A 27,553-nucleotide genomic window follows, 5' to 3' on the forward strand; every position below is an offset into this window, starting at 1 on the left:
CTTGAGTGTGAGTGAAATGATTTCAGATGACAGCTGCAGAATTGTTTCACGCTCAACTTGTGACCACAGCGGGAGTCTACTCGGTCAGTGCTCTCGATAGTCGGTCAGTGCTGTCAAGAGTCAGTCAGTGCTATTGATAGTTGGTCAGTGCTGTCAAGAGTCCGTCAGTGCTATTGATAGGTGGTCAGTGCTGTCAAGAGTCCGTCAGTGCTGTCGACAGTCGGTCAGTCAGTGCTATCGATAGGTGGTCAGTGCTGTCGATAGGTAGTCAGTGCTGTCAATAATCGGTCAGTCAGTGCTATCCATAGGTGGTCAGCGCTGTCAATAGTCAGTCAGTAGTGCTGTCGATAGTCGGTTTTGACTTGTGGATAGTCTTCAGTTCTGCTGGTAGGCGGTTCTGTCGGTAGTAAGTCAGTGCTGTCGATAGTTCTGTTGATAGTCAATTTTGTCGATAATTGACGATAGTCGGTTCTGTCGGTAGTTTGAAACTTGAACAAACGTGTGTGCAATTCACTTCCTCGACATTTTGTGCACGCTGACACGCAAAGCTCCTGGCGCTGTGATTGGTGGGCAGGAGCGCACGGGCGGGTTATTAGTGACACCAGTCCTGCCGTGATTGGTCAGCTGTGATAGTGGGAGGGGCTCGTACGCCGGTGTCTCCCTGGTTGCGCAAGACGCCATTTTGAAGTGACAGTGAAAGATAACGGAAAGATCGAGAAGCTGTCTTTTTTTAAAGGTAATACTCCACAAAACACTTTAATTTTCGTGCTAAAATGTCCGCTGATGTGAGCCGGTGTCAGCGCCGTACAAACTGTTCGGTTTATTCGGTGTTTAATGGGAAGTCACGGCGTTTTTCCTTTACTGTGACGCGGCATTTAGCTAACGGCTTGCTACGTTAGCATGCTCGCTAAACAGCCCCGGTAACGTCAAAGAGCTGTCACTGTGGTTTTTAAAAAGTAATGACTTAAATATCACCGGCGGTTTTCCTAATATATCAACGGTATATCTGGTAATAACATGTCACCATGTTTTGTAAACGGTGGTCTTCTCTGGGCCGTTCGTAAATGGTGTCGCCCGCTAGCATCGGGCTAACGTTAGCCAACAAGCTAAATAGCAGAAGCATCCGCCCTTAGTGAAGCTAACGACTCTCCGCTTCGAGTCGCAGTAACCAGCCAAAACTATCCGACCCCGGCTGTTCATATACGTAAAATAACAACGGAGTGCCCTCACTTTTAACTCCTTTAATCAACATTTAAAGAAGACGTTGAGCTGGATTTGCCTTTAGCTAAGGTCGAGGTGTTATTAGCATGCTAGCGTCTTGTGACGGCTCATACAGTAACATTATCCTGGGAGAGGCCTGTTTTATCTGGAGATCTGTCAGCTAACTTATCACTTTATCCGGGTTAACAACGTAGCCGGAGGCTGTAACGACGTTCACAGCTTTTCATTACGGAATAATCTGTTTATTCTCTTTACAATGGTACCTGCTTTTTATTCAAATGTTTGAAAATAATCTTAAAGGTTTTCGTTTTAATCCCCCAAACTTCAAGATAACGAGTAACGTTTCACTTTGCTTGTTTTATTTGACCACCAATTAGGTTAATTATCAGATATGGAAAAAAGGTACATCAGATCATCACAGCTGATAAAGTGCAACCAGGAAGCGTTTGGAAATTTTACTTGAAAACGAATAAAATTGTGAATTTATTTTCAGAATAATCTGTATGATCACGAGAAGCTAAATAATTAGGTTTAGATATAATTTTTCACAGTTCTGAATTGATCTCTTGACTTGTTTTTGTCTGACCAACCCAAATAAGCAGAAAATATTCACATTAGAGAATCTACAGCCAACACCAAAGTTTTGTCATTGTTGCTGATTATTAAATAGTTGATTTAATTGTTGCAGCTCTTAATGTAGATGCCACTGGACATATGATGTTTAGCAGCAACGAAGTGAGATTTCATCATAAATTATATCCTGTGTTAACACCTGTGTCATACAGTTAATGTAGGGAAATGTTACATAGAGGATGGGCTGGCTGGCATTGTATGGCCATGAAACCTTAATGTTTACCCAGTAGCTTGAGTAAACATCCCGTTTGTGTTCCATGTGCAGCTTTTGATACAGCAGACATTTGGCTTGGACTGGGTCAGATATACTGCTGTCCACAAGCTTTTTGGTTAATTTATTTGGGCCTTTATGGCCTGCCCAACAAAGATGAAATTATACGTTTAGTGTTTTCTTCTGAAACTGAAACACTACAGGCATTAGCTCTCCTAACTCTGTTTGCTTCTCCTCTTCCACAGCTTCGTCGCCATGGGGAATGTCTTCGCAAGCTTATTCAAAGGCCTATTTGGCAAAAAAGAGATGAGGATTCTCATGGTTGGGCTAGATGCTGCTGGGAAAACAACCATCCTATATAAACTGAAACTTGGAGAGATTGTCACCACCATTCCCACCATTGGTATGAATATACATTAACCTACGTTACAGACTCTACTGATGTAATTTTTATGTGTTTTAACAATTTAGGTCACCTAAATTCCTGGGCACCTATAAACTGAGTAAACCTTTTAGGTGACACAAGGTTTTTGTGTGAAAAGCAAAATCAATAAAATGCAAAGTTAGTGATTACAGAGTTTGCTTTTAGCAGCCTTTTCAACTTTACATGTACTGGCATGAGAAACAGACGCTCACAAGCCTCTTCAACTATCTAATCAAGCAATAACTACACAACATTAGGACTGACTCCACCTTTAGTACTTTAGTTTTTATACTTGTCTTGAACATAGGACTATCATTTAATTTGCTGTTATTTTCTTTAGCCTAAGAAATGTCAGAAAATAATGAAAAACACACCTTAAATTTTACAAACATCAAAGGAGATGTCTTCCAATGTCTTTTTTGTCTGATCAACAATCCAAAATAAGAAAATGTTCAGTTTACATTGATGATAAATGGAGAGTAGGAGCTCCTCACATTCAAAATCAGAGACTAGGGAGTGTTTTGTATTTTAGTTGAAATTAAAAATTATTGAAGCTCAGAACCCAGTCCTGCATGTGCCGTTTTTCTTATAACTTTATCTCAGTTTATTTAGTGTTTTTAGAAATGTTAAACAGTGGGTGGTGTTTAACACCTGTCAGATCGACTGTTGGCTTTCATACTGTTTCTGTCAGTTAGTGACTCATCTGTGTTTCTCATCTTCTCTCCAGGTTTTAATGTTGAAACTGTAGAATACAAAAACATCAGCTTCACAGTGTGGGATGTGGGCGGTCAGGACAAAATCAGGCCGCTGTGGCGCCACTACTTCCAGAACACTCAAGGTGAGGAGGGACTTTATCTTAGCTGGCAGTGGTGTCAGCGAGCATTACTGCCCATAGGTGGCCTCATTGGTGCGTAAAAGATGATGCTAAAGCTACTGAACCAGTGAGTCATACACCATTGTTTAGTTCTCAAAGGGCGTATTGTGTGATTCCCCTGCCATTTCCTGAAATTGAATTCATCAGAATATATGTGGGCACTATAGGCTTTTACTGCCTGGCATTTCCCATTAGTGATGCAACCTGCAGGTAAAATCTCAGTGGTATGTTGGTTTTCTCTGAATTGCTGCTTGAAGAAATCCACTGTGATTTCATCTGATTCAGCAGATTTGCTGCCACCTTGGTCCTGCTTTAGCTTCTCCTTGTTTTCCTTGCCTGCACCAGACAAATACCTAGCAGCAGCAAGTGTCACCATCCACGTACAGACCATCCAAGTGTGAAATTGAATGTGTGAATCCTTGCTGGTAATGACAGTTACACACAGCATCGTTTATCAAAAACAGCCCAAGAGGGTTCTAGGAACAGCATGTCTTACTTCAGAATATACCAGTGGTTTCCATTGCCTGAAGGTGCTAGCGCTTTGCCCTGCATATGCAAATAGACCCACTTACATGCTGTCTGAAAAGTACCACATCCTCCACCCCTGGGCCTGTGAAACCCACTAGGTGCCCAACCATAAATATGAAGGGGTCACAAGACATACGAAAGAGTACGATGATATTTTTCTGACCCAAGTTTTCCTGTTAAATGCTGTATGTGCTCAGCATTTTCGGGTTGCTGAAAAATCGTACAAATGAAATGATCTGAGAAAGAAAGAAAAATCACTTTCACTGAACTGATGATTCTTTTCCACGTTATACCCTGTGATGTGTGTTTACAAGTAGCCACACTAAGCCTAAAAATTGAACCACTGTTCTGTGACAAAGAAAAGGGCAAAATACAGAGAAGCATCCTTCATATATCACTGAAAGCATGTGAAACTGCCAGCCTACTCCAGCACAATACAGACGTCCTTGTCCCTGCAATGTTGGGTTTGCCAACAAAAATTTGGTTCTCGTGTTTTTAGAGATGATCTTTCCAGATGGCACAACTGTGTGTCTCAGAACTGGTAGAAAAAACAGCAGCTCTTCTGGCTAAAACTTTGAAAACAACAAGTGCAGAAAGCAGTTTGATTCCTGATTTAAAAAAAAAAAAAGCTTTGCTATTTTGTGGCAGCAGGACATAGTCAAGTGTGTTAAAACCCCTCAAAATTTACAGCATCACACTGTTTGGTTAACCTGACAGCATGAAAGAGGAGACAAGTGCTGTGGTATTAGTCCTTTCTTTTCAGTGAGTATTGATGCCATCGTAATGGTGCCATTTTGCTCACAGCAGAGGCTGTGTAATTTAAGGCTGCAGGAGTCAAAGGTGTGGCAGGAGCACAAATAAATACCTGCTCCTTCACAGACTTTAAATGAGAGCTCTGACAGGGATACAAAAATAAGCCGTCTACACTGTTTGAACAGTTTGTACTGTACAACATGATACTCAGGTTTAGTGCAATCAATCAATCTTTTCCCAATAACTAACTAACTAAGTTTAAACTTTGTTTTTTGACTAGAAAGTGGTCGATTAAATAAACTACTGAGAATTCATTATTATTCATTTCTTGAGTTTTTAAAGAAACAAAACAAGGAAATAATTTTAGCAGACTTCCCAGAATGCAGCGTTTGAGAGTGCTGGCCTGAGCATCCTCATTTGCAGCTACATGAATCACACCGCATCACACACCGTAGTTTGGTTCGGTATTTTTACTTCATTTAACTGTACAGCTTGATTCCAGTGTCTGTTTCTGCTTTCATTAAAATGCTCACTCAACAGACCTCCAGTTTCCAAATGACACACATGGAGTTTATATTTAAATTAGCTGTTTTTTGCACTTCACCATATGCACAATGTCATAGCTGACATTTGTACGTGACTTTTATTAGTTCACTTTTTAATATCAGGTTCATCAGTATAATCCACAGATGTTTGGAGTTGCTGCTTGAGATAACAGCCAACAACATCACATGACCCGAAAATTAGGCTTTGGCTTTTGGCTTTGATGTGGCCAAAGAGGCTTCCTAAGCAGTGAAGGCAATTTGCACAGAATTAAATAACAATGGAATCAAGTCTCAGCTTTTGGGCTGGGAGAGAAGAAAATGTGTTGGAACCAGCAGATTGTTGTATTTAATACACATGCATAATGAACTCATATGAAATTTGTCTGTTACTGGTCCTAACTGAAAGTTATATTTTTGCATGCAGGGCTTATCTTTGTGGTGGACAGCAACGACAGGGAGAGAGTGAACGAGGCGAGGGAGGAGTTGTCCAGAATGCTCGCTGAGGATGAACTCAGAGACGCTGTGCTGCTCGTTTTTGCAAATAAACAGGTGAGGCTCCATTTCACTTTCCTGGACTGCCTACAAATGTTTATGTGCAGCAAGAGTGTTTGTTACTTTAGCTTAATTTGCTCTTTTTGCTTTTTGGTGATGAATTGGATGTAGAGGTATCTGAATTAGGTTTCTGTTCGTACTGATCTATAATTCTTAAAATAAATACCAGAGTCTCTTAAAGCAGAATTTATCCTGGGACCTTACATTTCTTTTAAGATTGTCACCATTTGGGGAAACACTGGTGTTTCTTTTTATATGAAACCATGTAACCTGCTGATTATTGACTAAATTGTGAACAGGATTTCAGTTTTTTTTTTTTTTTTTTTTTTTGTCCTTGGGTAATGCAGATATACATGTTTCTTTAGGCCTTCATGTGCAAAACAATTCAGCAAAAATAAGAAAAAATATATTAAAAAAAAAAAAATTCAAAAGGTACAGAAGCATCATCCTTCATGCTGTTTATATGCTTAAGATGAATGCTGCCCATAAAGCTGCTTGGCACTGTCAGTACCAGAAGCTTCAGCAAAGTGCAGATATGTGCTTTTAGGAACAGTCTGAGCACAGACAGGGCAGAAACTGAAAATCTGCTCATTGATTCATCTGCACATCATTAACCCATCAGCCTGAACTCTGCAGGAGGCTGTTATGTAGTGCAGCTCCAGGCAGGAACAGAATAAAGAAGAATCCACACAGTGTTCAGTCAACTTCCACGGCCTCACATCTTAAAGTCAGGGATAATATCTGCTCAGCAAAGCAAACAGAGCTGAGGTCAGCGAGCAGTCATTTTTCAGGCTTTTCATAGATGTGATCTCTAGATTCAGAAACAGCAAACCGTCCTGACTCAGGGCAGTCTGCAGTCAACTGGAGCGGATCCACAGAGACTCAACTGTTCACTGCACAGTTTGCGAGACTGTCCTGACTTGAGGCAGCTGTCATCCACACTACTTGTAAAAATCTGTTTCCACAGATCTGACACTGAACTCAGCCACTTACAAATAACCTCTGCATACATGTGACATTTTACTGAGAAGAGCAGCACATGTGAAGATCAGTCTTAAATTTTAAGAATGTTTATTTTCTAGCCCCACTCTGTATCAGACCTGCACCCTGACACAGTTTGTTCTTCTCCCAGGATCTCCCCAACGCCATGAATGCTGCAGAGATCACAGACAAGCTGGGTTTGCACGCCCTGCGCCAGCGCAGCTGGTACATCCAGGCCACCTGCGCCACCAGTGGGGACGGCTTGTACGAGGGCCTGGACTGGCTCTCCAACCAGCTGAAGAACCAGAAATGATCCATTCCATCAGTTTTGAGTTTCATTTGTTTATTTTTTCTGTTTCAACATAGCGGCAGCACCGGATCCAGGCCCCTTTGCTCCCATCTAACCCCAGTTTCAGCCCCAGCTCTTTCTTTCAAGAACTACCTTCATTCCCTCACTCCTGCTTTCTCCCCTCGTCAGTGCTCTGGGGGCTCTAGCCTGTGCTGCTTGTGTGTGAGTGGGCGTGCTTGTGTGTGTGCGTGTATCTTGTGTGTTCAGCGAGTGTGTGTGGGTGTGAAGGCGTCTCTGTGTATGTTGGCTGGGATTGGGAGTAACCCTGGCGTGCCTTTTACACACCTCCTGTGGAATCAGCAGTCTGGTTTTCAAGCCCCTTTCTCCACCCACCAAACTCAGCCTCTGCCCCCCCCAGCCTACCCCCACTCTCAGTCTTGCACGACCCCCTTCTCCCCACCCTTACTCTCAAGAGAAAGCATGGTTTTCATACGGCAAAGAAAGAGCAAGGGTGCAAGCTGTCCTCCGTGTCCCTGTAGAATCTGTTAAGTAGAAAAGTTCGCCCAGTGTAGACTGAATGCTAGATGTTCATTTTAACCTCTTTTGATTTTGAAACCTCAACCCACCAGTAAGAGATTCAATAAATTGCATCTTAACCTGTATCAGGTCGACGCAAATCAGAAAACAGAAAAAGTATAAAAAAATGAATAAAATAAACGCCCATCCTCGATCATTCTGGTGTCATTTGAAAATCATGCTGTTTGTTTTATTATTATTATATTGGAATATAACAGATTATTCTTAGCAATGGTTCTCCCATAAACACTACCTTTACGCCCCCACTAAGCGAGACCGCGAAGCACAAGCCAACAACCTTAAAAATGAAATTACTTTAAAATTAGAATCTGAGTATATGCAATTCTTGTCTTTTCAGATGTTTGGTAGCTGGTTATTAATTCCCTGGGTGAAATTGGACTCGGTATAATGAATCATTCTGACAGTGTTCCTACCTAATGTAGGTCAAAAACAAGGTGTTAGGGATGTCACAAACTTCAGCCGGTTAACTGAGACAGATGTGCTGATACATTCACAAGCTTCACATGTTATTCCTTTAAGAGATGTTACGTTTTTTTTCTGTAACTAGTTTTAGCATTTCTATTTGTACTATGACTGCTGAACCAAATGCATATGAGCAGTATGACAAATCCTGCATATGAAAGTAGTGTGTCCTCGAGAGCCTAAACTGCGTTTGATTTTGAGTGACGAGGTTTTTGTCACCAACGGTTGTTGTCTGAGTTTTCTGGTTGGGATGAAGGATTGGCACCAAAAATGAAGGCTCTTTAACTGTGAACGGTCCAGACGTGAAGAAGGGAAACACCGTTCGAATGTCTGGGTGTTTACAGGCTACTTGTCATTTTAGCGCTGCATACTTCATGACTGAAAGACCAATACACAAGTACACTGTCAGTGGCTCGTGGCGGAGCTGGAAGGACTTGGTGGTAGACCTGTTAAGGGGATTGGGTGTGCAGTTACCTGGTCGTGAGATTCAGCAGGCGTCCTCAGTGTTGAACCGTGGGGGGTTAAGCTGGCACTTCTGTCAAGAATGATTGTAAATCTGTAAGTTCCCCTGTAAACTGTTTCTGTGGGGATTTCCTGAACACATTAATAAACATGATTTGATCCAACAGTTTGCTGAGAGCACATCTGTTTTTAGTGATTATTCTCTTTAAAGATTCTTCTTGTCTTGATTGTTTGGGCTGTAAGAAAGTCTGTTACTTTTTCTTAAAGCTGGAGGTGAGATTTTAAATCACTGCTTTCCCTTCAGCCTCTTTAGGCTCGTGGCTACTCGGTGCTCTTCTGAGAATGAACCACAATCCTTAATTAGCAGCCTGATTTTCCCCAGTGGAGTTAGAGAACAGTATGTAGTGTTTTCTTCTGACAGACTAACAAATACACTCTAACCTAAATTAAAAAATACTTTAGTGTTTAACAATATGTCTCAGGCTTTTTAGCTATTAGCACACATATAAGGGGGTTGTAGTTTTTTTTTTTTTTTTTTTTTTTTTGGTAGGTATTCATTCATTCATTTTTCTGTCCAGACCTACTTTGTACTAGAGACAGTTTAAATACTGAAGCCAAGAGATGTTGCTGGTTCAATTCAACTGGGCCAAAGTGTAATAAACAATATAAAAATTGGTTTCCTCATAGTCAGATATAACCACTAGGTGGAGACAATCATTGATGTCGTAAACAAAACCTGACTCACTCCTGATTAATTTTAAGTTCCTGTTTATGTCATGTAAAAAGTATTAATACCATACTGTAAAAACACTCCATTACAAGAAGTCATACATTCAAAGTGATACTTAAGTAAAGGTACTACAGTATTACTATGAGTGTTATACTTTTATATATTAAGTCATTAGGTTATTATTACCTATCACTATAAAAGCAAAATTTATTATACTTGGTTGAGGTGAATGAACTTTAAATTGTTGCCTTAATTTGGTAATTCATCACTCCTATGATTGGGGAGGTTAATTTATATTAAAAGCCATAATTGTTATGTGTTTTGTATTGACAGTAACTAAAGCTACAAATAAATCTAGTGCTGTAAAAAACATTTTTTAAGTAAAATTCTTAAAGAAAATTTACCTCAAAAACATGGAAGACAAAAATAATACAATATAGTCTTGTTCTATAAAGAATCAAACGTGTTTTCTATGTGTGTGGTTTTATTTAAATATCTGAAGTACATACATATAATGAACCCATTGACTGGTGAGGGAGGGGGCGGGACTACAGTGCACACCTGGCCCACAGACTCCTCCTTCCCTCAGTCCGCTCACCTAGTGTTTGCTGGCACAGGGTAGAGGTGCGGGATCTTGTTTTGTTGGCTTTGCGTAGGGGGAAAAACACAAAACTTAGCGTCACGTTTGAGATTAACACGATGGGCGACAGTTGAAACCCGCCGAGTGAAGCGACGTCGTTTTCAGGTACGTTTTTTACGATCTTTTCCGAGATGCTAACAGGCTAGTCCCAACAGGTGCAGGCTGCTTTACCCTCGAATGTCTATTTGATAAAAGAGCCCGAGTCAGCCGATGGTAGCCGAATTGATCATTGTGTTAGTCTAATCTTGATGAAGGTTTATTTTAGGAAATAAAGTTTTGTTTACGGAAGAGAGGTCATAACTTCTTTATTTTCAATATAAGGATTTGGCGCAGGAGGCCCAAAGATTAATCAGTAAAGTTTGTTTACAGAGAAAATCACTTAATTTGTCAACAAAAATGTCACTACCAGCAATTTTGACGAATTATTTACATTTTAATAGTTTAACCAAGCAAAGAAATCAACCTTTAGTCTCATTTCAGCTGTTTAACTTTGATTTGCTGCTCTTTTTCTTTTATATTATTGTGAATAGAATATAGATAGATAGATAGATAGGTACTTTATTCATCCCCACAGGGGAAATTCAGAATATGTCTGGTTGGACACAACTGGAATTGCAAAGATCTTTACTTGGCCCTGGGGAGATTATACAGCCCCTCACACCTCATCACCTGATCAAAACACCGTCACTTTCTAAACCTGCAGGCTGCGTGATCTGCAGAGCAACAGTCAGACAATAACAAAGCCTGTTTTCAGACAGAACACAGTGTTTAAGCCTCATTCAGTGACAGTAATGTTTATGTTGAACCACTACAGCAAACTAAGTTGCAGTAGGGAGATATGTAAATACATCCCATAATAAATGTAGGGAGAAATGACGTATAAAATAATCACTGAGTTTTTTAATGTATTTTGCAAAATTACAGTTTTTATTTGAGTGATCCCGTATCTAAATATCTTATATAATATCTGTTTATCTGCAGTAAACAAAACGTCTGTGCTAAATGTTGATGTATGTGCAGAAGTTTCTTGTAAGTGGTTCGGTTCAGGCTGTTCAGGATGTGCCACATGTCACATTGTGTTATTACGATGTGCATTTCTCTAAAATCCCGAGCAGCTTCATTGAACCCTGCGGGCCTTAGAGACAGATCGAGGTGCAGAGTCCAAAGCGCCAAATGTAATAATAATAAATTTAATAATGATTTCTTCTGGTAGAGTCTATTAGCACCTGCTATAGAGAAAGCTTCTTAGAAACGGTTTGTGGCAGCTGAGTGTTTGAATTGGAAGAAATATGCTTTTTGTTCAGGCAGAACACACACACACACGATGCAGCTGTGTTGTTTTCCCTGGTCTTTGGACGTTTAACAGGCTGGAGTCTGTTGTTCTCTGTGTGTTCATCAGCATCAGTTATATGTGTTGGCTTAGGAGCTGCAAAGATAAAAATGCCACCGCTGCTTGTCTTTGATACTGAAAGTGACACTGAACATATCAAATAAAAATAAACTGAGGATGATTTTCCATGGAAATGATTATTTGCTTATAGAGCCGCAACACTTCCTCAGTGATTATTCTGATTTGTAGTCATTTTTCCAGCAATAACAGTAAAATGAATAAAAAAACTTAATTTTCTGTGGTTTCAGCTTCACAGTGTCAGGATTTGCTGCTTTTCTCTGTTTAACCCAGTGAACTGAACATCGTTGGGTTTTGAGCAACAACATCATCAAGTTAACTGATGAAAATATTTGTTGGTTACAGCCCTGGATTAACTGATTTAGCAGTTAGATGACTGACAGGAGGGATTTTTACTCTTCTTTCGTTTAAGTCCGTGTTTTTTCCATTTATCACCTTCCTCCTCGTCAGGTAACATGATGGAGGTGGCAGGTCCCTGGACCAAAGTATTTGAGGGCTCGGAGAGGATGGAGGAGTCCGGAGTAGCCGAATCGCTGCTGGGCAGCTCCACTCTGACTCTGGCTCCTCTGGTGTCGGACTCTCCGTCCATTTGCCGCTCCCAGCCCATCCTGATCACCTCCAGCAGGTATTAGCAGCAGGAACGTGACAGCATCACCCACTGTGGGCGGGAGCCGACTGAGCTCACACACACACACACACACACACACACACACACACAGTGGACATTCATCAGTAGGTTTCTGAAGGTGGTGGTGCATGTTGACTCAGGTGTGTGACTCAGCTTCAGGCCGTAAATCATCTGATGCGTAAAGACGTTTAACTCCGATACTGGCAGCCTTAAACACACAACAGATGAAACTGGGATTGCACATTGGGCTGGGCGTGTGTGTGTGCGTGTGTGTGTGTGTGTGTGTGTGTGTGTGTGTGTGTGTGTGCGTGCGCTATTAGACACACTTTTTTTGTACTTGCTCAGTCCAACTTCTCTATTCAATGGAAATCTTTAATATAACAAGGTTAATTACACATAATTATCCTGAGACTTAATTCATCCTGGCTTGTTTTTCTAACCTTGGCTTTCAGTTTGAAGTGTCACTAGTAATCACACTTATTTTCTTTCTAACAAGGAGCGGGAAAAGCTCATTAGTGTCAAATTAAACACAGATTAAAGGATGAGGCTGGTGTTTTTCTGCCTGTTCTTTCTGTCAACAAATCCCATCAAAAGTCCAAACAAACAATGTCGTGTGTGTGTAAGTTTGTTTCTCTGGCTCCAGCTCCGTCCTGCTGAAAACAACAATCATTAAATGTTTTTGTAATGAATCTACAGAAAATTATCACCTGACTCTGTGACTGTTTTATTGTCTTTCAGCTCATTGTTTTGTTTTTTACAAACTTAATATTTTGTTTTAGCCTGTTCCCCAAAAACGAATTATGCAGCTTCAAAAACGTATCACAGATGTTTAGTTTATATTTAGTTTGCTGTTTTTATCAAGGTTCAAACAGGAATAAGTGGTAAATTTGTTTGGACTATTTTCATTGGCGGAATAATACACCTTTGGCTCTACAGGCAACTCTCATGAGCTTGTTTTTTAGACATTTGATGACAACAGGACACACACAGAACATCCTAAGTCTCATCTTTTAATGACATGTTATTAAAAACTCACTGTATGATCATTTGTCAGTTTCTGGTTCTGATCTATTTATTTCCCTTTTTTAGGGTGAAAGGTGTCGAGACATTTTCGCGTTCTGTCCCTTCCATTCCCAACCCCTTCCCAGAGCTGTGCAGCCCGTCCAACTCTCCAGTGCTCATCAGTTCTCTGACGCCACCGTCGGGTGACAAACATGTAAGTTCAGAGCCTTTTAACCGGAGGCTACTAACATAGTTTGATATCTGACAGACCCAGGATCTGACCTTTGGCTCCAGTGTTTTGTTCCTTCTGTTAAAAAGACTGACTTGACGTCGTGTCCCTGTCAAATCTGATCCTTTCACTTCCCTGTTTAAGTTTCATTTTTACGTCACAGACTCAGAGGAACCGAGTCTCATTCTGTCCTCAGTTGATTTACCTGAACAGAAGTTTAACTGAAAACGGCTCCAGACGCTTCTCACAAGTGCTGCCTGTATAGCTGATTTTCAAGATTTACTTCTTCACTTGGAGCCATTGGTTTAAAAAGCTGAGAAGCACAGACAGAGCAGAGAACTTGGGGTGCTGGATCTGCTGAAGTGAGAAAATATAGAATAACTGCGGTTTTATCCTTCCTGATGTTATTAGTTCGGACAGTTCAGAGCCTGCGCCGCGTTAATCCCGTCACACCTGCAGCCGTCTCTGGGCTCTGACAGGTGCATCAGTCAGTGGATCCTGTAAATGCGCCTTAACTTGTTTGCCGCTGCTGCAGGTGAAGGTTGGTTGTGATTGTGACTGACAGGTGAGCTGTGTTGCCATGTCTGCGCTGCCTTATTTTGGCTCGCAAACACCGCCAGAGTACACATGTCTGCAATTACAGGAGCATGTCACCGCGCCGCGTTCAGCCCGAGGTGTTTTTCTACACAGGTGGAATTGAACGGGCCACTTTGTTAGGCACGCCTGCACAATACGACGTAACACGACTGCTGCTGGTATGACACCTAAAAAATCTTTAACAATAAAATGTTTTAGCTTGAGACACATCTGGCCAGATGCTTGTAGTTCTCAGTATTTTAAGTGATGATTGTTCAGTGGCACAGCTGTGGTCACGTTTCTTTCTTCCACTCAGGAGTCAAAGTGGGCTGATATTGAACTTTGAGGCTCCTCCCACATACGCCTCCCTGGTTTATACTTAACCATTATTTTTCCTGACTGACACCGGCACTTGTCCAACCAGTCGGGGCTCGTTGATTGACGGCCGCAAGTTTCTGGTCGTACAGGTTTGTTTTGTTTTCGTTCGAATTGAAACCCAGACGCCGTGTCAGACAGCGACGAGCTCCGAGAAACGTCCTGACCCTTAAATAACCTGCGCTCTGTTCACTTTAGCAGCTTCAGGCTGCTTCAACAAGCCGGTCCATTCTTTTCCTTAGTGGATACAGAAAAGAACGAGAAAGTGTAGGAAGACAAGTGGGAGGGTTTCTCTCCCTCTCTCTGTCTCTGTCTCTCTCTCTCTCTCTCTCAGCTCATGAATAAACAGTAAAACCTGAAATTTCCAATCATCTGAAGAGAAAAACACAGAAACTTGAGTTGTGTTGCTCTAAAATTAGTAAGAATTTAAACTTGTTTTGTTTTGTCTCTAGGTGTCAGTAAGTCTGTGCGTCTGTGCACCTTGACAGGTTCTTGGCCTCAGATTGTGGTTTTGTTTGTCGAGGACCAGTGTTGGTCCGGAGCCAGAACCTTTTATGAAATGAATGTTGTTTACTAAGTTCATTTCATTTAACCGGTTTGGTTAATTTAGGCCGTTCAACGATTTGTGAAGTCATAGTACACGTAAGAATAATTTGTTGGGGTGTGAGTAACGAAGTTGAACTCATCAAATGATGATAAACTCATCATTTTACCTGCAATTTTTACCTCCCAGGTTAAGATTTTACAAACAAACCTCGTGACCAGTTCGTGAAATACGATCCACTGTTATGGAATAATAAAATATCTAAATGTATGTGAATCAGTCAGAGTTAGAGTCAAGCTCCTGCTTGTCCAGCCACAACATTCAAAGGTTGTGTGCTACTTTTGAACATTTCAATGCACCTTGTTGTCCTTGCACAGGTTTGTTTACAGTGCAGCTTGTTTTAATTAAAGGCAGTGATGTGCCAGAGCCATGTGGTGCCGATAATATACTCCAACAACTCACTGTCTGCTACTTTGATATTGAAATCTGAAAAACGCTGCAGTTAGTGCTAACGTCAGTGACAAAATCATTGCACTTGTTGTGGCTTCTTCAAAATAAAAGCCACTTTGTGTTTCTGCAGATTCCTGCTTCTGCAGTGAAGCAGCAGCAGCAGCAGCAGCAGCAGATGTTGTGTTAGCAGTGAGTTAATCCAGCTGGTGCAGAGAGCAGACAGTAAACCGTGGCTGTTTTATATGCTCGCCTCGTATGCTGTGGATACAAAGGCGGCTTGGATTCAGTGCAGGAATCGCAGCCCTCCCTGCTGACAATCAAAACAACACATTGCAGTACAAACACAGACGCTTAAGGATTAAAAGTTGTAAAAGTTGTACTTGTAACAGAGTGTTTTTAAAATCGATGATCTGAAAGCTTCTTCTACTTTCATGCTCCCATCAGCTGGTAAAGGTGTATGGAGAGGACAGACACAGCCGGTCACTGTGGGTTTCTCCAGGAGCTACAACCAGAGAGGTGTGTCATATGTTGGTCCAGACCGCCCACTGCAGCGATGAGGAGAACTGGGCTCTGCTCGAGTTCCATCCTACCTTAGGCCTGGGTAAGACTGGGCTTTAAACTGCAATTTAAATGGGCACTGAGTACGAAACTACAGCTGCACAATGACGATGTTCTGCTGTCTCCTCAGAGAGGTGTCTGGAGGACCACGAGGTTGTGCTGGAAGTTCAGGCAAACTGGTCTCTGAAGTGTGACACGAGGCTTGTTTTCTGCAAAAACTATGCCAAGTACGAGTTCTTCAGGAAACCCATGGTATGCAGCCTGCAGTGCATTAAAGCCTGCATTTATTTTACGTAACAGAACCCCTCCAGCAGGAACAAGGAAGATTTTCAGGCTCTTTATTAAGTGTGATGGTGACAGGCCCTGATGCCGTGGTGGTTTCTGATTCTGGATGATTGGCAGGTTGCGTGCTGGTGCAGACACGCTGTCTTAAAGCCACAGATATTTAATTACATCAGGTCCGGTCTGTCATCGGTGCTGTTAAACAAAGGTGGCAGTTCACATTTAAAACTGGTTTTGATGAACCTCCCTCTGCTGTTCCTGTGCCGTGCTCCCACACTGCCTCCACAAGGCACAGCAGTGAATTAGATCATAGATTTATCGCAGCAGGAAACTGGGCCTACACTTACAGTTGCATCATGGGGCTGTAATTATTGATTGATTTTATTATTACATAATGTGAATTAGTTTATTGCCTAATCGGTCATTAGTCTATTAAGCATAAAAAAATAGTAAGAAAAACCAGACACTGAAAAATAGACTGTTAGTTGCAGTCGTAGGTTTACACAGACAGAGACACCAGCAGGATGTGCACCCCCTCCTGAGTGCACGAGGAAATTGGACACCAGCTGGTTTTATGCACACTTGACTTCATTTGCATGACTGATCATTTATTTAAGGCTGAACAATAAACTCATCATTTTACCTGTAATATGTCTTAATCAAAGAGTAATTCATCCACATAGTCAAGCTAAGGGTTCCCGCTCGGCCCGGCGGTGAAGCGACAGCAGCGCCGACTGCAGCAGAAGCAGCTTTGTCTTGTAAACAAGTCTCCTCTGTTCAGCTTTTCTTCCCAGAGAGCATGATCTCCGACAGCGCCGACGTCAGCAGGGGGATGACGTCAACAGAGCTCATTCAGGTAAACCACCTGCAATCAGGAGCTCGCTCACACCAGTTCAGCGTTTCAGTGCATCTGATTGGACGTTTTCTGTTTGAAACATGAATCCAGAATCATTAGTGATGAATTTTCTGTTAATCAGTCCTCAGTGTTTTTCAAGCCAATTATCTGTCCCCATATGTTCATGGTTTAATTGTAGTTTACAGCAAAAACTCTGTGATGATCACGTCTGTTCAGAGAAACTGAGGAGACGATGCAAATGAGCTGCTGATTATGTTTCTTCAGTTTCTCTTACAAATAAATAAAAATCACATGTTTTTGAGTTTCGTCCAAATTTTCCATGTCCTATGTATTTTTTTCTCCTGTTAGTTGTTTTTTTATATAAAAAAAGAATCCGATAAATGAACAGGTTATTTATAATGAGGTGTATAATGAGCCCAACGTGTTCCACAGAACCTGCTCCAGTCTGGCACATGTCCAGAGATCCAGGGTTTCCTGCATGTAAAGGAGCCCAGTCGGAAAGCCTGGAAGAAGGTCTACTTCTTCCTGAGGCGCTCGGGACTCTACTGCTCCACCAAAGGCTCCTCCAAGGTCAGCGAGTCGAGTCCGGTTCTTTTTATTCAGCCTCCTGTCACAGTTACAGTCAATAAAAGGAGGGGCAGTAAAGTATCAGAACAGTGAGAGTCCAAATGAAAAATGACACTTTTTCCTTTTGTCGTCTCACGTTGTGTTTCTGTGTTGGGGGACTAGGAGCCCCGGCACCTGCAGTATGTGGCTGATCTGGAAGATCTGAACGTCTACAATGTGGTGAACAGCCGCAAACTGTACAGTGCACCTGCAGACTTCACCTTCTGCATCAAGGTAACCACTTCCTCAGAAAGTCCTGACACACACACACACACACACTGTTGGTTTTAGTGTTTGCAGACTAATACAGACCATCACTGGTCTCATTCTTTTATTTTGAGTTAACTGCTTCAACATTAAATTTGGAGATGAACTAGGAATGAACTCATTTCATAATAATGCTGAGGATGAGCTGTGGTGACCTTTTCACTTTGAATTTTGTGTGTGTGTGTGTGTGTGTGTGTGTGTGTGTGTGTGTGTGTGTGTGTGTGTGTGTGTGTGTGTGTGTGTGTGTGTGTGTGTGTGTGTGTGTGTGTGTGTTTGCACAGCCTTCCAAAAACCCAGTTCGTGTTCAGGACCTGAAGATCCTGTGCGCTGAAAACGAACAGACGCGAACATGTTGGACGTCTTCTTTCAGATTGTTCAAGGTCTGAAGATAAAGCTGCTTATATCTTCGCTATGTCACTGTCCTGTTGCTGCTCCCGTGCATGTGTAGATGGTACAATCACTGAATCGTGTATTTTGCGTGTGTTTATGTGCTCAGTATGGAAAGCAGCTTCACTGTAACTACCAGCTGTCCAAGTCGGCCCCGCGGAGCCTCGGAGGGACCGACCTCGGCGACAGCAATGTGAGCTCAGGGCACGTGACGCAGTATTGAGGAGTGTGGGAGGCGTAAACACGCGGCCGTTTTAACTGTGTGTGTCGTCTGTGCAGTCAAAGTCGGAGGCTAGTCTGGTGGCCATGGACTTCTCGGGGAAGGCTGGAGGACGAGTCATCCAGAACCCGAGGGAGGCCCAGAGCGCAGAACGGGAGGAGGGACAAGCCTGGAGGGTGAGGGTGGGGACTGGACGGGGGGGGGGTCTGTCTTGGCTCGGTTGGGGCAGGAAGACAGAGACAGAGGAAAGTTTCAGTTTATTACTTTTTATTTATTAGTCTTGGCATCATTTCAGTTGTCACCAAGGTAAAGAAGAAGCCTCGTTAAAGCAGCAACCACAGGCTGTAAAAGTCTTTGTCTTTGTGTCCACTGTGTTTTATTTTTGATTTGATTTATGGTTTAGGCTTATTTTTCTTTAGCTGTGAGATGTTCTGCTACAGAAATGTTGCCAAAATGACAAAAATAAGAACAAATGAAAATAAGAGCCAAGATGATTCTGTAAGGCAGCACAGATGTAGTGATGCAAACAGAAACCATGTCTGATGCTGTGACCTTTTCCTGGTTTCTTCACTGACACAGAGGAGAGAAGCCCTGAGGTGCAGCCTGCCCAACCTAAACTGTGGTGTAAGACCTTCCAGTAAGTCCACATGAGAGGAGACAGGGTCCTGAACCAGGACTCCTGTGTTTTCTGAAAAAGACATCAAACTGTGTGCTTGTTCTCTTCCTCATGTCCTTGTTTAATTTGCAGCCATCCACAAGACGCAGCCGTGGTTTCATAGCGGTGTGTCCAGAAAGGAAGCAGAGAGGCTGATAGAGAAGCAGGGACTGGTAGACGGGTGATTTACTGTTTTTACTATGCTTCTTTAAACAGTGAGGGTCTGGAGGATCCAGCATGTATTTAATATTCAGTGATATAGCAGAGAAAAAAAACTAATGTGCAGTATGTTAGGAAATATGAACATCTTCAGTCTGTCTCTAGAGAGCAGATATTTACTGTGTGTCCTTTAGGATGTTCCTGATCCGTGAGAGCCAGCAGCACGTTCAGTGCTTCGTCCTGTCGCTGTGCTACAAGCTGAAGACCAAACACTACCTGGTGATCCCAGTGAGTTCCCTCATTCTCTCACATATTGGCAGGAAAAACACTTTGCATGTACTTTGCATCCTCACTGCGTTTGTCTTCGTCTGTGCAGTATGACAACGCAGGCAGGAAGTGCCTCACCATGGACGAGGGAGTGACCGTCTTCGCTGACCTGCTGCAGCTGGTGGAGTTCCACCAGATCAACAAGAGCATCCTTCCCGTCTGCCTCAAACACCCGTGCGTCTGTATCGCGCTATAAACCCGCGCTTCCTTTACCTTTGCCCCCGTGTCCTTTAATGGATCCTCTCCTGTCGGTCCAGGATCCTCCAGACCTCCTCAGATTCTGTCAGTCTGTGTTAAATTGATAAAGAGCAGTCTAAGTGCCCGAGCGGCACAGAGGTGTGTACCTGTGTGAGGCACACCTGGAGCAGGTCGTCTGACGCTCCTCTTTCTAAACAACGACGACTCCACGTGCAGCTGCAGAGAGTGGCTGCTTTTTATTTTGAATTAATGGGCTGCCGTCCCCGTGGAGACGACTCAATTGGCCGTGTTGGACAAACTTCTCACGCTCTGGGGATGTTTGGAGGACGAGCACTTGAAATAATGTGCAATTGTGATTCAGATGCGTTCGGCCACGGTGGGACTGAGACGTCCAGGATCAGCACCGTGACGAGGCTGCAGCTGATTTCACTGAGGGCTGGGACCATTAGAGGGCACTCTGAGCCAGAGCTCAGCAGAGGAGAAAAGGAACACATGCATTTTAATCTTAACATGAAAGAGTTGTGATATTGCAAACTCCACACATGTTCTCCCTGTGCTTGTGTGGGTTTTCTCCAGGTACTCTGGTTTCCTCCCACAGTCCAAAAACATGTATGTCAGGTTGATTGGTGACTCTAAATTGCCCATAGGAGTGAGTGTGAGTGTGTGAGGTTGTTTGTCTCTATGTGGCCCTGTGATGGACTGGGGACCTGTCCAGGGTGGACCCCTGCCTTTCACCCAAAGAGAGCTGGGATAGGCTCCAGCAGGTCCCCGTGACCCTGGTTAGGACTAAGGGGGTCTAGATGATGGATGGATGGATGGATGGAGGTCCTGATCATGTAGCATGTAAAGTGTCTTCAGACTCTGTACATAAACTTTTTATTTGTGCCTTTAAGAAAATCTAATTTTTAAAATTAGAGCACACTGAGAAATAACAACATGCACACGTTCACTGCTGTATTTGCACAACGACCGTGAAGGAAAACAGCAAATGTCTGACCTGAAATTTTCTGAGGTGACATGAAAACGTTTTGTAGGTTTTGCACATGACATTGTACAAATGTTAACTCTCACTGAGCGATGGCTAAAAAACTAAACACTAACCTCATTTTAACACGTCGAGCTCTTTGTTACTGGTGGTTGTTTAAACATGTTTCCTTTCACCTTCAATATTTACAGTTTTCATTTTGAGATGAAGATCAAATGTCTAAATATTCTTATCATTCATTCAGTCCAACAGGCCAGTTTGTTTTTCTATATTATAAATGTTTCCTGCCATTGTCAGATTTGTTTTATGTTTAGAATAAATTATTTCATATTAAATACAGATTTAGTCCAATTTGAAATGTCTCTGTGTGGTCGAACAGAAATGTGATGGTGTGATGCAGTAAAAGTCTAATGTAAAACACAAAAATCCTTCATTCTGGACGAGTAAAACTCCAGTAAAATGTACGTAATGTATCAACAGTGCAGGTTCTGTTCATACTCTACGTTCTGAGGAACGAGCTGTTACATCTGATGCAGTTGAGAACGTGTGGGTGAGTCAAGATACACCAGAAATATTTAACCATGTGTGTTTTGAAAATGGAGAAAAAGGAACTCAAAAGCTTTAAGTCGACACAGCAAAGTAAGAGTAGTGGAAAGTACTTAGTTTTGAGGTACTTGTACCTTAGTATTTCCATCAATCACTCATAAATGGGTAGAAAACCAGCTGATTTGTTCTCCTCCTTAACAAAAGCCAAAACTAAAGTAACTGTGGAAAGAAAAGCCTGGACTGAGTCCTGACGAAGCCCCGGGATACCGCTGAGTCCTGGCAGCGGCACAGAAAACTGATCCTCTGCTGCCCTGTGGCTCCAGGGGCCAGTTTCCCAGGCATTTCATGCTGGTCTGCAGCATCAGACCCACTGAAGGTTGCACTTAGACCCTTATGATGGAGGCCTGACAGTTTCACAAGGACCTTTGTCAAGCAGCGTCAGATGTCGTCACCTCAGGTTGACTTTACATTTGCCTGGTGCAGAGAAAAAAGGCGAAAACAAGACTCAGAATGTGACATTTGAGGCTCCAGTGCATCAGGACGTCCTGCTGAGCAGCACACACACTGTGCACAGCGTTACCTGTGGGGTTGTTATGGTATTTATCCAATGAAACTGCTTTAGAACTTTAAACTGCTCCCAGAAGGGGGCTGTTGTTCTGTCAGCCATTGTTTGTGTTCTTAATTTACCCAGAATTCACAGCAAATAATTAATATTTCAGAGGCAAATATTGTTGAGATTTATCTGTTGTGCTTTTATTGAGTCCTGTCACTTGAGTAAGATTTTCATGAAACTGAATCCAAAGAGCTGCTGTTCGTGTGTGTGTGTGTGTGTGTGTGTGTGTGTGTGTTCCCTCTATGGATGGGGTTGCTATGGAAACTAATTTTTCTCTGTGGAAGGTAAAAACAGAGAGAGAGAGCGAGAGAGAGACGGGTCAGCTTCAAAGAGACGTGCAGCACAATTAGAGCAGCAGCTGCAAACATGACCCTGAACAACAGACAACAAATCATTTCTTTATTTTTATTGAAAACTTCCTGCATGATCCAAGTAGGTTTGATGAAATATTCTATATGACAAACATCTGTGAGCAAACAAACAAACAAGTGAACTACGGACTTTTTTAGGACAAATAAACATCCAGCGGGTTTATGTGTTGGAAAGTCAGGGAATCAAACAGAGGAAAGAAAAGAGCTTCAGCTTTGAGGAAAGAGAAACTTAAGTCCTAACAAACAATCTATTGTCAAAGGAAATAAATTGTTTACTAATTAGGAATTAAAGAGTTGAGGAGACTACACAAACAGAAAACTGTGTTTTGGTAAAGCCAATGATTCACAGGCAGGTGGCGGGAACGCACCATGGAGTTTGGTCTGACATCCGCCATTGACCCTAATAGAAGAAGAAGAAGAAGAATTTAATAATATACCCCCCCCCCCTCCACCTGTGGGGCAGGTGAGCTGCAGGTGCGCAGAGGGTAAACTGTTTGGGAACAGAGAGTTGGGAGCGTGTTCGTGAAAAAGCAGCAGGTTTTAGGGTTAAAGTGCAGGAAAAGGGGGCACGACAGGCCGGAACCTGCAGCTTGACCTGAGGATGGCGAGAGTTTGGTTGTTTCTTTGCGCAGGACGCGTCGGGGACACGAGGACCCGCAGGGACGCGCGGTGAGTTCAGCGGCGTTTGTTGTGCTGACATGTTGTTTGTTTACTTGTATGTTGTGGTTGTGATGCTCTGCAGGTATTTGGGTTTTATTTGTGTATTTGATTTTCTTTATTTTATTTATGTTTTGTGTTGCCTATTTGGTTGGCCATTGCTTGCGTTTCCGGAGCAGCTGACGATTATTTCCGATTCATTTTCGATTGTTTTCTCCAGTAGATGTTTTGAAAAGTTTTTCCCGAGCTCAGAGTCGAGTCTTCAAATTACATTTCACCAATAATCAGTTAAAAAACCCCCAAATATTTTCAGTTTCAACCACACAGCAGAAAATCCTCAAATCTGAGAAGCTGGAACTAAATGAAATAAATTGATTTTCTTTTGATCGAATAATCGACTTAGATTCACAGTGTATGTATGAGCCATCAAAATATATTCAAAGTCAGTGGTGGAAAATAATACAGGTACATTTAGGTGTACTTTAAGTACTTCCATGTTGTGCTACTTCATCCTTGGACTACATGTCAGAGCCAAACCTTGTACTTTTTACTGCTCTACATGTACATTTACTACATTTACTGCTCGTTCTGCAGAATGACTCCTTCAAGCTACTTCAAGTACATTTGGATGTTGATACTTTTGTACTTTTACTGCAGTAACATTTTGGAATGCAGGACTTTTACTTGGAACAGAGGAGTTTTTCCACTGTGGTATTCGTAATGTTACTGCAGTAAAGGGTCTCAGTACTTCTTCCAGCACTGATCAAAGTACCAACAGTGAAAGTTTTCAAGTCGCCGTTTGAGACTAATATAGTTTTATTGTGTTTATCACTTTCATGTTGCAGCTCGTAAAGGTGGAGTCTGTTTAACGACTTCTCACACCCGGTTGGGCAGTTTTATCCATAACGATATGTCATCGTTTGTTTATTAGATTGTGTTTTGACAACACTTTTAAAAACAAGCAGAACAGGCTCAAAGTATAAAACAAACAAACAAAACAGGCGTCTCTTTTTTTTGAGCTTCTCCAAAGTGAAGATTTGTTTTAAACCCTAAACTGGCTCCCATCATGGCGTCACGTTCATCACAGGATCTTGTTTTGTTGCTGTAGTTCGGCTTTTATTCTCATCACCTTGTTGTTTGCAAATGTGCTTATAAATAAATTAAAAGTAAACATTGTGGAAACAGTCCAATAACCAGAACAGTATTTGCGTCTGTAGTGAGAGAAAAGTGTAAAGATGCAGACACTAAGTTTGTGTTTCGAGCGTGAGGGAACAGTTTGTCGTCAGCCTGATGAAAAGTGGCTCCTCTGAAACGAGCCGTACTGGCCTTTACTGGTTTATCTCCGTGTTTCCCACCAAACTGGAATAAAAGCTGCTGTTTTCTGGATCAGTGGCAGCTCATCACTGTTGGGGAAACAGGAATTTGGCCCATATGGTCAGGAGTTTAGCTCCTTGTAGTAAACCTGAAGAGGAAAACAAACATTTCCTGTAGAAAAACCCCAAGGCAAACATGAAACTCTATACAGGGAAGTGATTAGGGATGAAATATGGTGAACGCATGTGATAAAAATACTATAAAGTGTAATAAACTCACTTTTGAGCAGCACTGACATACTTTATATATCTGAGTAGGAGGATTAAAGCCATTTTTATCCCCAGGAGGATTTTCCAGGAAGACATGCTGGAACGTGAGAATGTGAAATTTCAGCGGAGAAGCAGGTGAAGCACGACGTCTGCAGTATTTCACCAGCAAAGCAAAAAATTGTAGAGAATGACGTTACTGCTTTGAGTCACGGGGAAGGAGGAAAATCAAAAGTGACAGATGGTTCGTACGCAGAAGAAATGAATGATAACTAGTGTGGATGTTATATATTTTTGCTCTCAGTACTTCGTTATTTTTCTTTTTCATCGTGGTATTGATTATAGTCGATATTGAAGCCCTGCTGCAACATTTCTGTGTCTCTGTAGCTCCACATGTTGTTTGTCCTGCAGTTATTGAAGAGGCCTGTGCACTCAGGCCAGAACCTGATTAACACAGCGGAGGGTTTATCTGACCTGCTTTGGTCATGATGGTTCACATTCAGGCAAAGATCAGTGTGTGTCTGATTGTTGTGAAATCTAAGAATAGAACCGGTCAATACAAACCAGCGACAAACAGGGTCCAGGCTTTTACCCAGTCAGACTTTCCCCAGTCTCTATGTTAACAAAGAGGAGGTTTAATAATAATGTTTTCAGGAGCAAATCAGGGCTTTTGATTCGATATTGTCAAAGTAACATCCGTCTTTTTGTTTTGTTTTGTCTTAGTATCTGTTTTAAAAACTAAAAAAGTCAAAGTTAAAACACGTCTTTGAGTTTTATTTAAGATTTGAACTGTCTGTTTCATTGGGACCATGTGATGCGGTTTGATCAGATCTGATTGATGGCGACTAAACAAAGCACAGACTGTCCTGTTGTCACTGAAACGCTGCTAAATGCTGGTTTGCACAGAGAAAAGACCTGAACAGTGTAACAGCAACTGGAAACTGCGTCATGCTCTTTAGTTTCTGCCCAGAGAGTATTTGTTGATTTGTCACCACACGTGTGTGAGAACGTACGTGTGTTTGTCGTCAAATGCTGGAGCTGTTGTGTTTTAGCCTCTGACCCTGAGTCTCTGTTGTTACTGGTGTTTCTGCAGTTTCCAGTGTTTCCAGTCCTTTTTGAACTTCCACACACCTGATTTTTCTTCTTGGATGTGGCTAATTGCTGGCGCCGTGTGTGACGCATTTGATGTTACTGTATGTCTCTGCAACATCGGCCGCATCCTGATCCATTATTCATCTCTCCTGGCCAGAGGAGAGCAGCTGCTCTGTCTCATCCAGGAATCTATGGATGTGTAATTATCATGTCACCTCCTTCTCTGCTCCTGTTCTGTATTTACTCCTTTATTCTTTGTTTCTCTGCTCAGCCTGTCCACCGGTCACCTCCCAAACCACAGTGGAAATATTTAGATCCGGTGTTGATCAAGTTAAAACAGAAAAAAAAACAAAAACACGTTGAATAGTGAGAAAACTTTTCTCTCGTACATTCATCTTTTCCCTGACTTCATTCCCTTCACCTATTTAGGTAATTACATCTCCCGTCGTCTCCCTCTTCAGGGTGTGATTTGTCTCTCGCTGAGCTGTGACTCCACTGCGTTAATTACTGCGCCACCTATAGAAAGATGCCGAGGAAGTCGCCTGGCAAACGGCTCTCGCTGAGTTTCCATGAGCGAGAACTCGAGGGCGGGCATACATCATGCTGATAGATTTTTCTATTACCCACCTGTGGCAGGTGATACGTGAGGGAGAGAGTAGCTCAAGGACAAACTGAAGACACTCTAGAGCTCTCAAGGCCAAGGAAGCGCCATCTTTAATTTATCATGATGTTTTATTTACCAGCTCTGTGATGACTGGTCCACCGCAGCTCGGCGCTCACGTCCATTTATTTTACCTGGATCCTGGTTGGGATCAGGCTGCTGTTCTCAAGAGACGACTCTTGGACCAATGAATTTGTTATATCAAGTCCGCAAAGTCTACATTTTGGCCTACGTTCTCCACAGACCACTGCTCTTGTAATTTCATTAATCCTATATGTGGTTTTGTATCCACTATTGAAAAGTATCTGTATTATCCATATATGTTGTTGCATTTGTTTCTGTTTACCTTTAAGTGTTTTTCTTTCCTGCTTCTTGTCTGCTTGTCTGAGCTCCTGTGTTTCATGGCCAACCCCCCCCCCCCCCCCCCCCCAGATTTTCTATCACCAGGAGTCTTAGAGTGTGTGACATGTGGCCCCTGTGACCCTGAACACACACTCGGTCTCATTAATTCATGTCCTCCATCTCAGGATTGAGTTACAGCTGGATGAGCTCCTGGCCCCAGCCTGACATGAGCTGTGTCTGCAGTGTTTACATGCTCCTGATGCTGGGCCACGTTTCGCCTGCTGTTATTCATAATTCATCACCTCCGTTAGTTTCTCTGCTCAAAGTATCACTGAAATTTCTCCGTTGACTTTTTTTCTGGATTCCTGTTAATCCTGTGATCGATCTCTTCGTCCCTTCGGCTGCTCAGTAGTGACTCGCTGATACACACACACACACACACACACACAGCTGTGAGCTCGATTTAAATCCAGTGTGTATAACAGCGCTCTGAGATCAAAGCAGCGGGGAAGGGGGTGCAGGCCCTTTAAGAGCCAGAACGGGGAGGGCTCTGCATCCATAAAACATGAGCTTATTCACTGGCCATGCTAAGACATGGTTAGAGGCACCTCTGCACTCCAGCGTGCTCTCGCAGCCTCCACAGACAGCATCCCCGTCCGACCGGACGCTCCACGCACACATGCTGACACAGCTCCGCCACAGGCTGAGGCATGAACCCGCGGAGGAGGAAGGGATGAAACTGGAGCGAGACAAGACGGGCGAGCAGAAACAGTAGAAGAAGAGAGTGAATGGGGGAGAAAGAAGAGGTTGAGCGAATAAACAAGAAGATAAGAGAGAAAGTGACGGCGCGGTAGAGGACGGTGAACAGGTGCATCGAGGCGGAGAATGGGCAATTCCTCCTTCCCAGGCATGTCCCCTCTCTCTCCGTCCATTCTGTAATTGCAGGTATTTCTAACTTGAGTGCCTTTCTGTGACGCGCTGGGGGTGCTGGGAAACTGCCGCTGTTTACCTCCGCTCCCTCTCTTCTCCTCTTCCTCAGTGCGATGCTCTCTGTGTTTTGCCAGCTTGTTTTTGGAC

General features: G+C 42.6%; 2 protein-coding genes across 3 annotated transcripts; both read left to right on the top strand.

Moving 5' to 3' along the window:
* The first annotated feature begins 605 nt into the window (after positions 1-605).
* On the top strand, positions 606-8,701 carry arf2b (ARF GTPase 2b). 2 transcript variants are annotated; one of them, XM_026315272.1, is made up of 6 exons: positions 670-732; positions 1,029-1,032; positions 2,311-2,468; positions 3,217-3,327; positions 5,614-5,738; positions 6,874-8,701. In XM_026315272.1, exons 3-6 carry the CDS (start codon positions 2,321-2,323, stop codon positions 7,033-7,035), a joined length of 546 nt encoding a protein of 181 aa, XP_026171057.1. In that variant the 5' UTR covers positions 670-732; positions 1,029-1,032; positions 2,311-2,320; the 3' UTR covers positions 7,036-8,701. The 2 variants fall into 2 exon arrangements, with proteins under 2 accessions (XP_026171056.1, XP_026171057.1); XM_026315271.1 differs by lacking the exon at positions 1,029-1,032 and having other exon boundaries at positions 606-736.
* A 1,164-nt stretch (positions 8,702-9,865) lies between these two features.
* Positions 9,866-20,276, top strand: grb7 (growth factor receptor bound protein 7). The gene is made up of 15 exons (XM_026315443.1): positions 9,866-10,007; positions 11,761-11,935; positions 13,028-13,154; positions 15,559-15,715; positions 15,803-15,924; positions 16,736-16,810; positions 17,243-17,380; positions 17,540-17,650; positions 17,965-18,063; positions 18,180-18,263; positions 18,350-18,466; positions 18,870-18,927; positions 19,039-19,126; positions 19,299-19,392; positions 19,481-20,276. The coding sequence occupies exons 2-15, from the start codon at positions 11,766-11,768 to the stop codon at positions 19,625-19,627; spliced, it is 1,587 nt and encodes a 528-aa protein (XP_026171228.1). The 5' UTR covers positions 9,866-10,007; positions 11,761-11,765; the 3' UTR covers positions 19,628-20,276.
* The last annotated feature ends 7,277 nt before the right edge of the window (positions 20,277-27,553 follow it).

The sequence above is a fragment of the Mastacembelus armatus genome, chromosome 19 (assembly GCF_900324485.2).
Source record: "Mastacembelus armatus chromosome 19, fMasArm1.2, whole genome shotgun sequence".
Lineage (NCBI taxonomy): Eukaryota > Metazoa > Chordata > Actinopteri > Synbranchiformes > Mastacembelidae > Mastacembelus > Mastacembelus armatus.

What these genes read in the sequence shown, in the direction of transcription:
- arf2b (XM_026315271.1), top strand. Translation starts at nt 2,321, where the DNA reads ATGGGGAATGTCTTCGCAAGCTTATTCAAAGGCCTATTTGGCAAAAAA. An exon ending in CTACTTCCAGAACACTCAAG is followed by an intron (nt 3,328 to 5,613) that starts GTGAGGAGGGAC and finishes TTTTGCATGCAG; the next exon opens with GGCTTATCTTTGTGGTGGAC. An exon ending in TCGTTTTTGCAAATAAACAG is followed by an intron (nt 5,739 to 6,873) that starts GTGAGGCTCCAT and finishes TTCTTCTCCCAG; the next exon opens with GATCTCCCCAACGCCATGAA.
- grb7 (XM_026315443.1), top strand. Translation starts at nt 11,766, where the DNA reads ATGATGGAGGTGGCAGGTCCCTGGACCAAAGTATTTGAGGGCTCGGAG. An exon ending in CCATCCTACCTTAGGCCTGG is followed by an intron (nt 15,716 to 15,802) that starts GTAAGACTGGGC and finishes CTGTCTCCTCAG; the next exon opens with AGAGGTGTCTGGAGGACCAC. An exon ending in CTGTGGTGTAAGACCTTCCA is followed by an intron (nt 18,928 to 19,038) that starts GTAAGTCCACAT and finishes TTTAATTTGCAG; the next exon opens with CCATCCACAAGACGCAGCCG.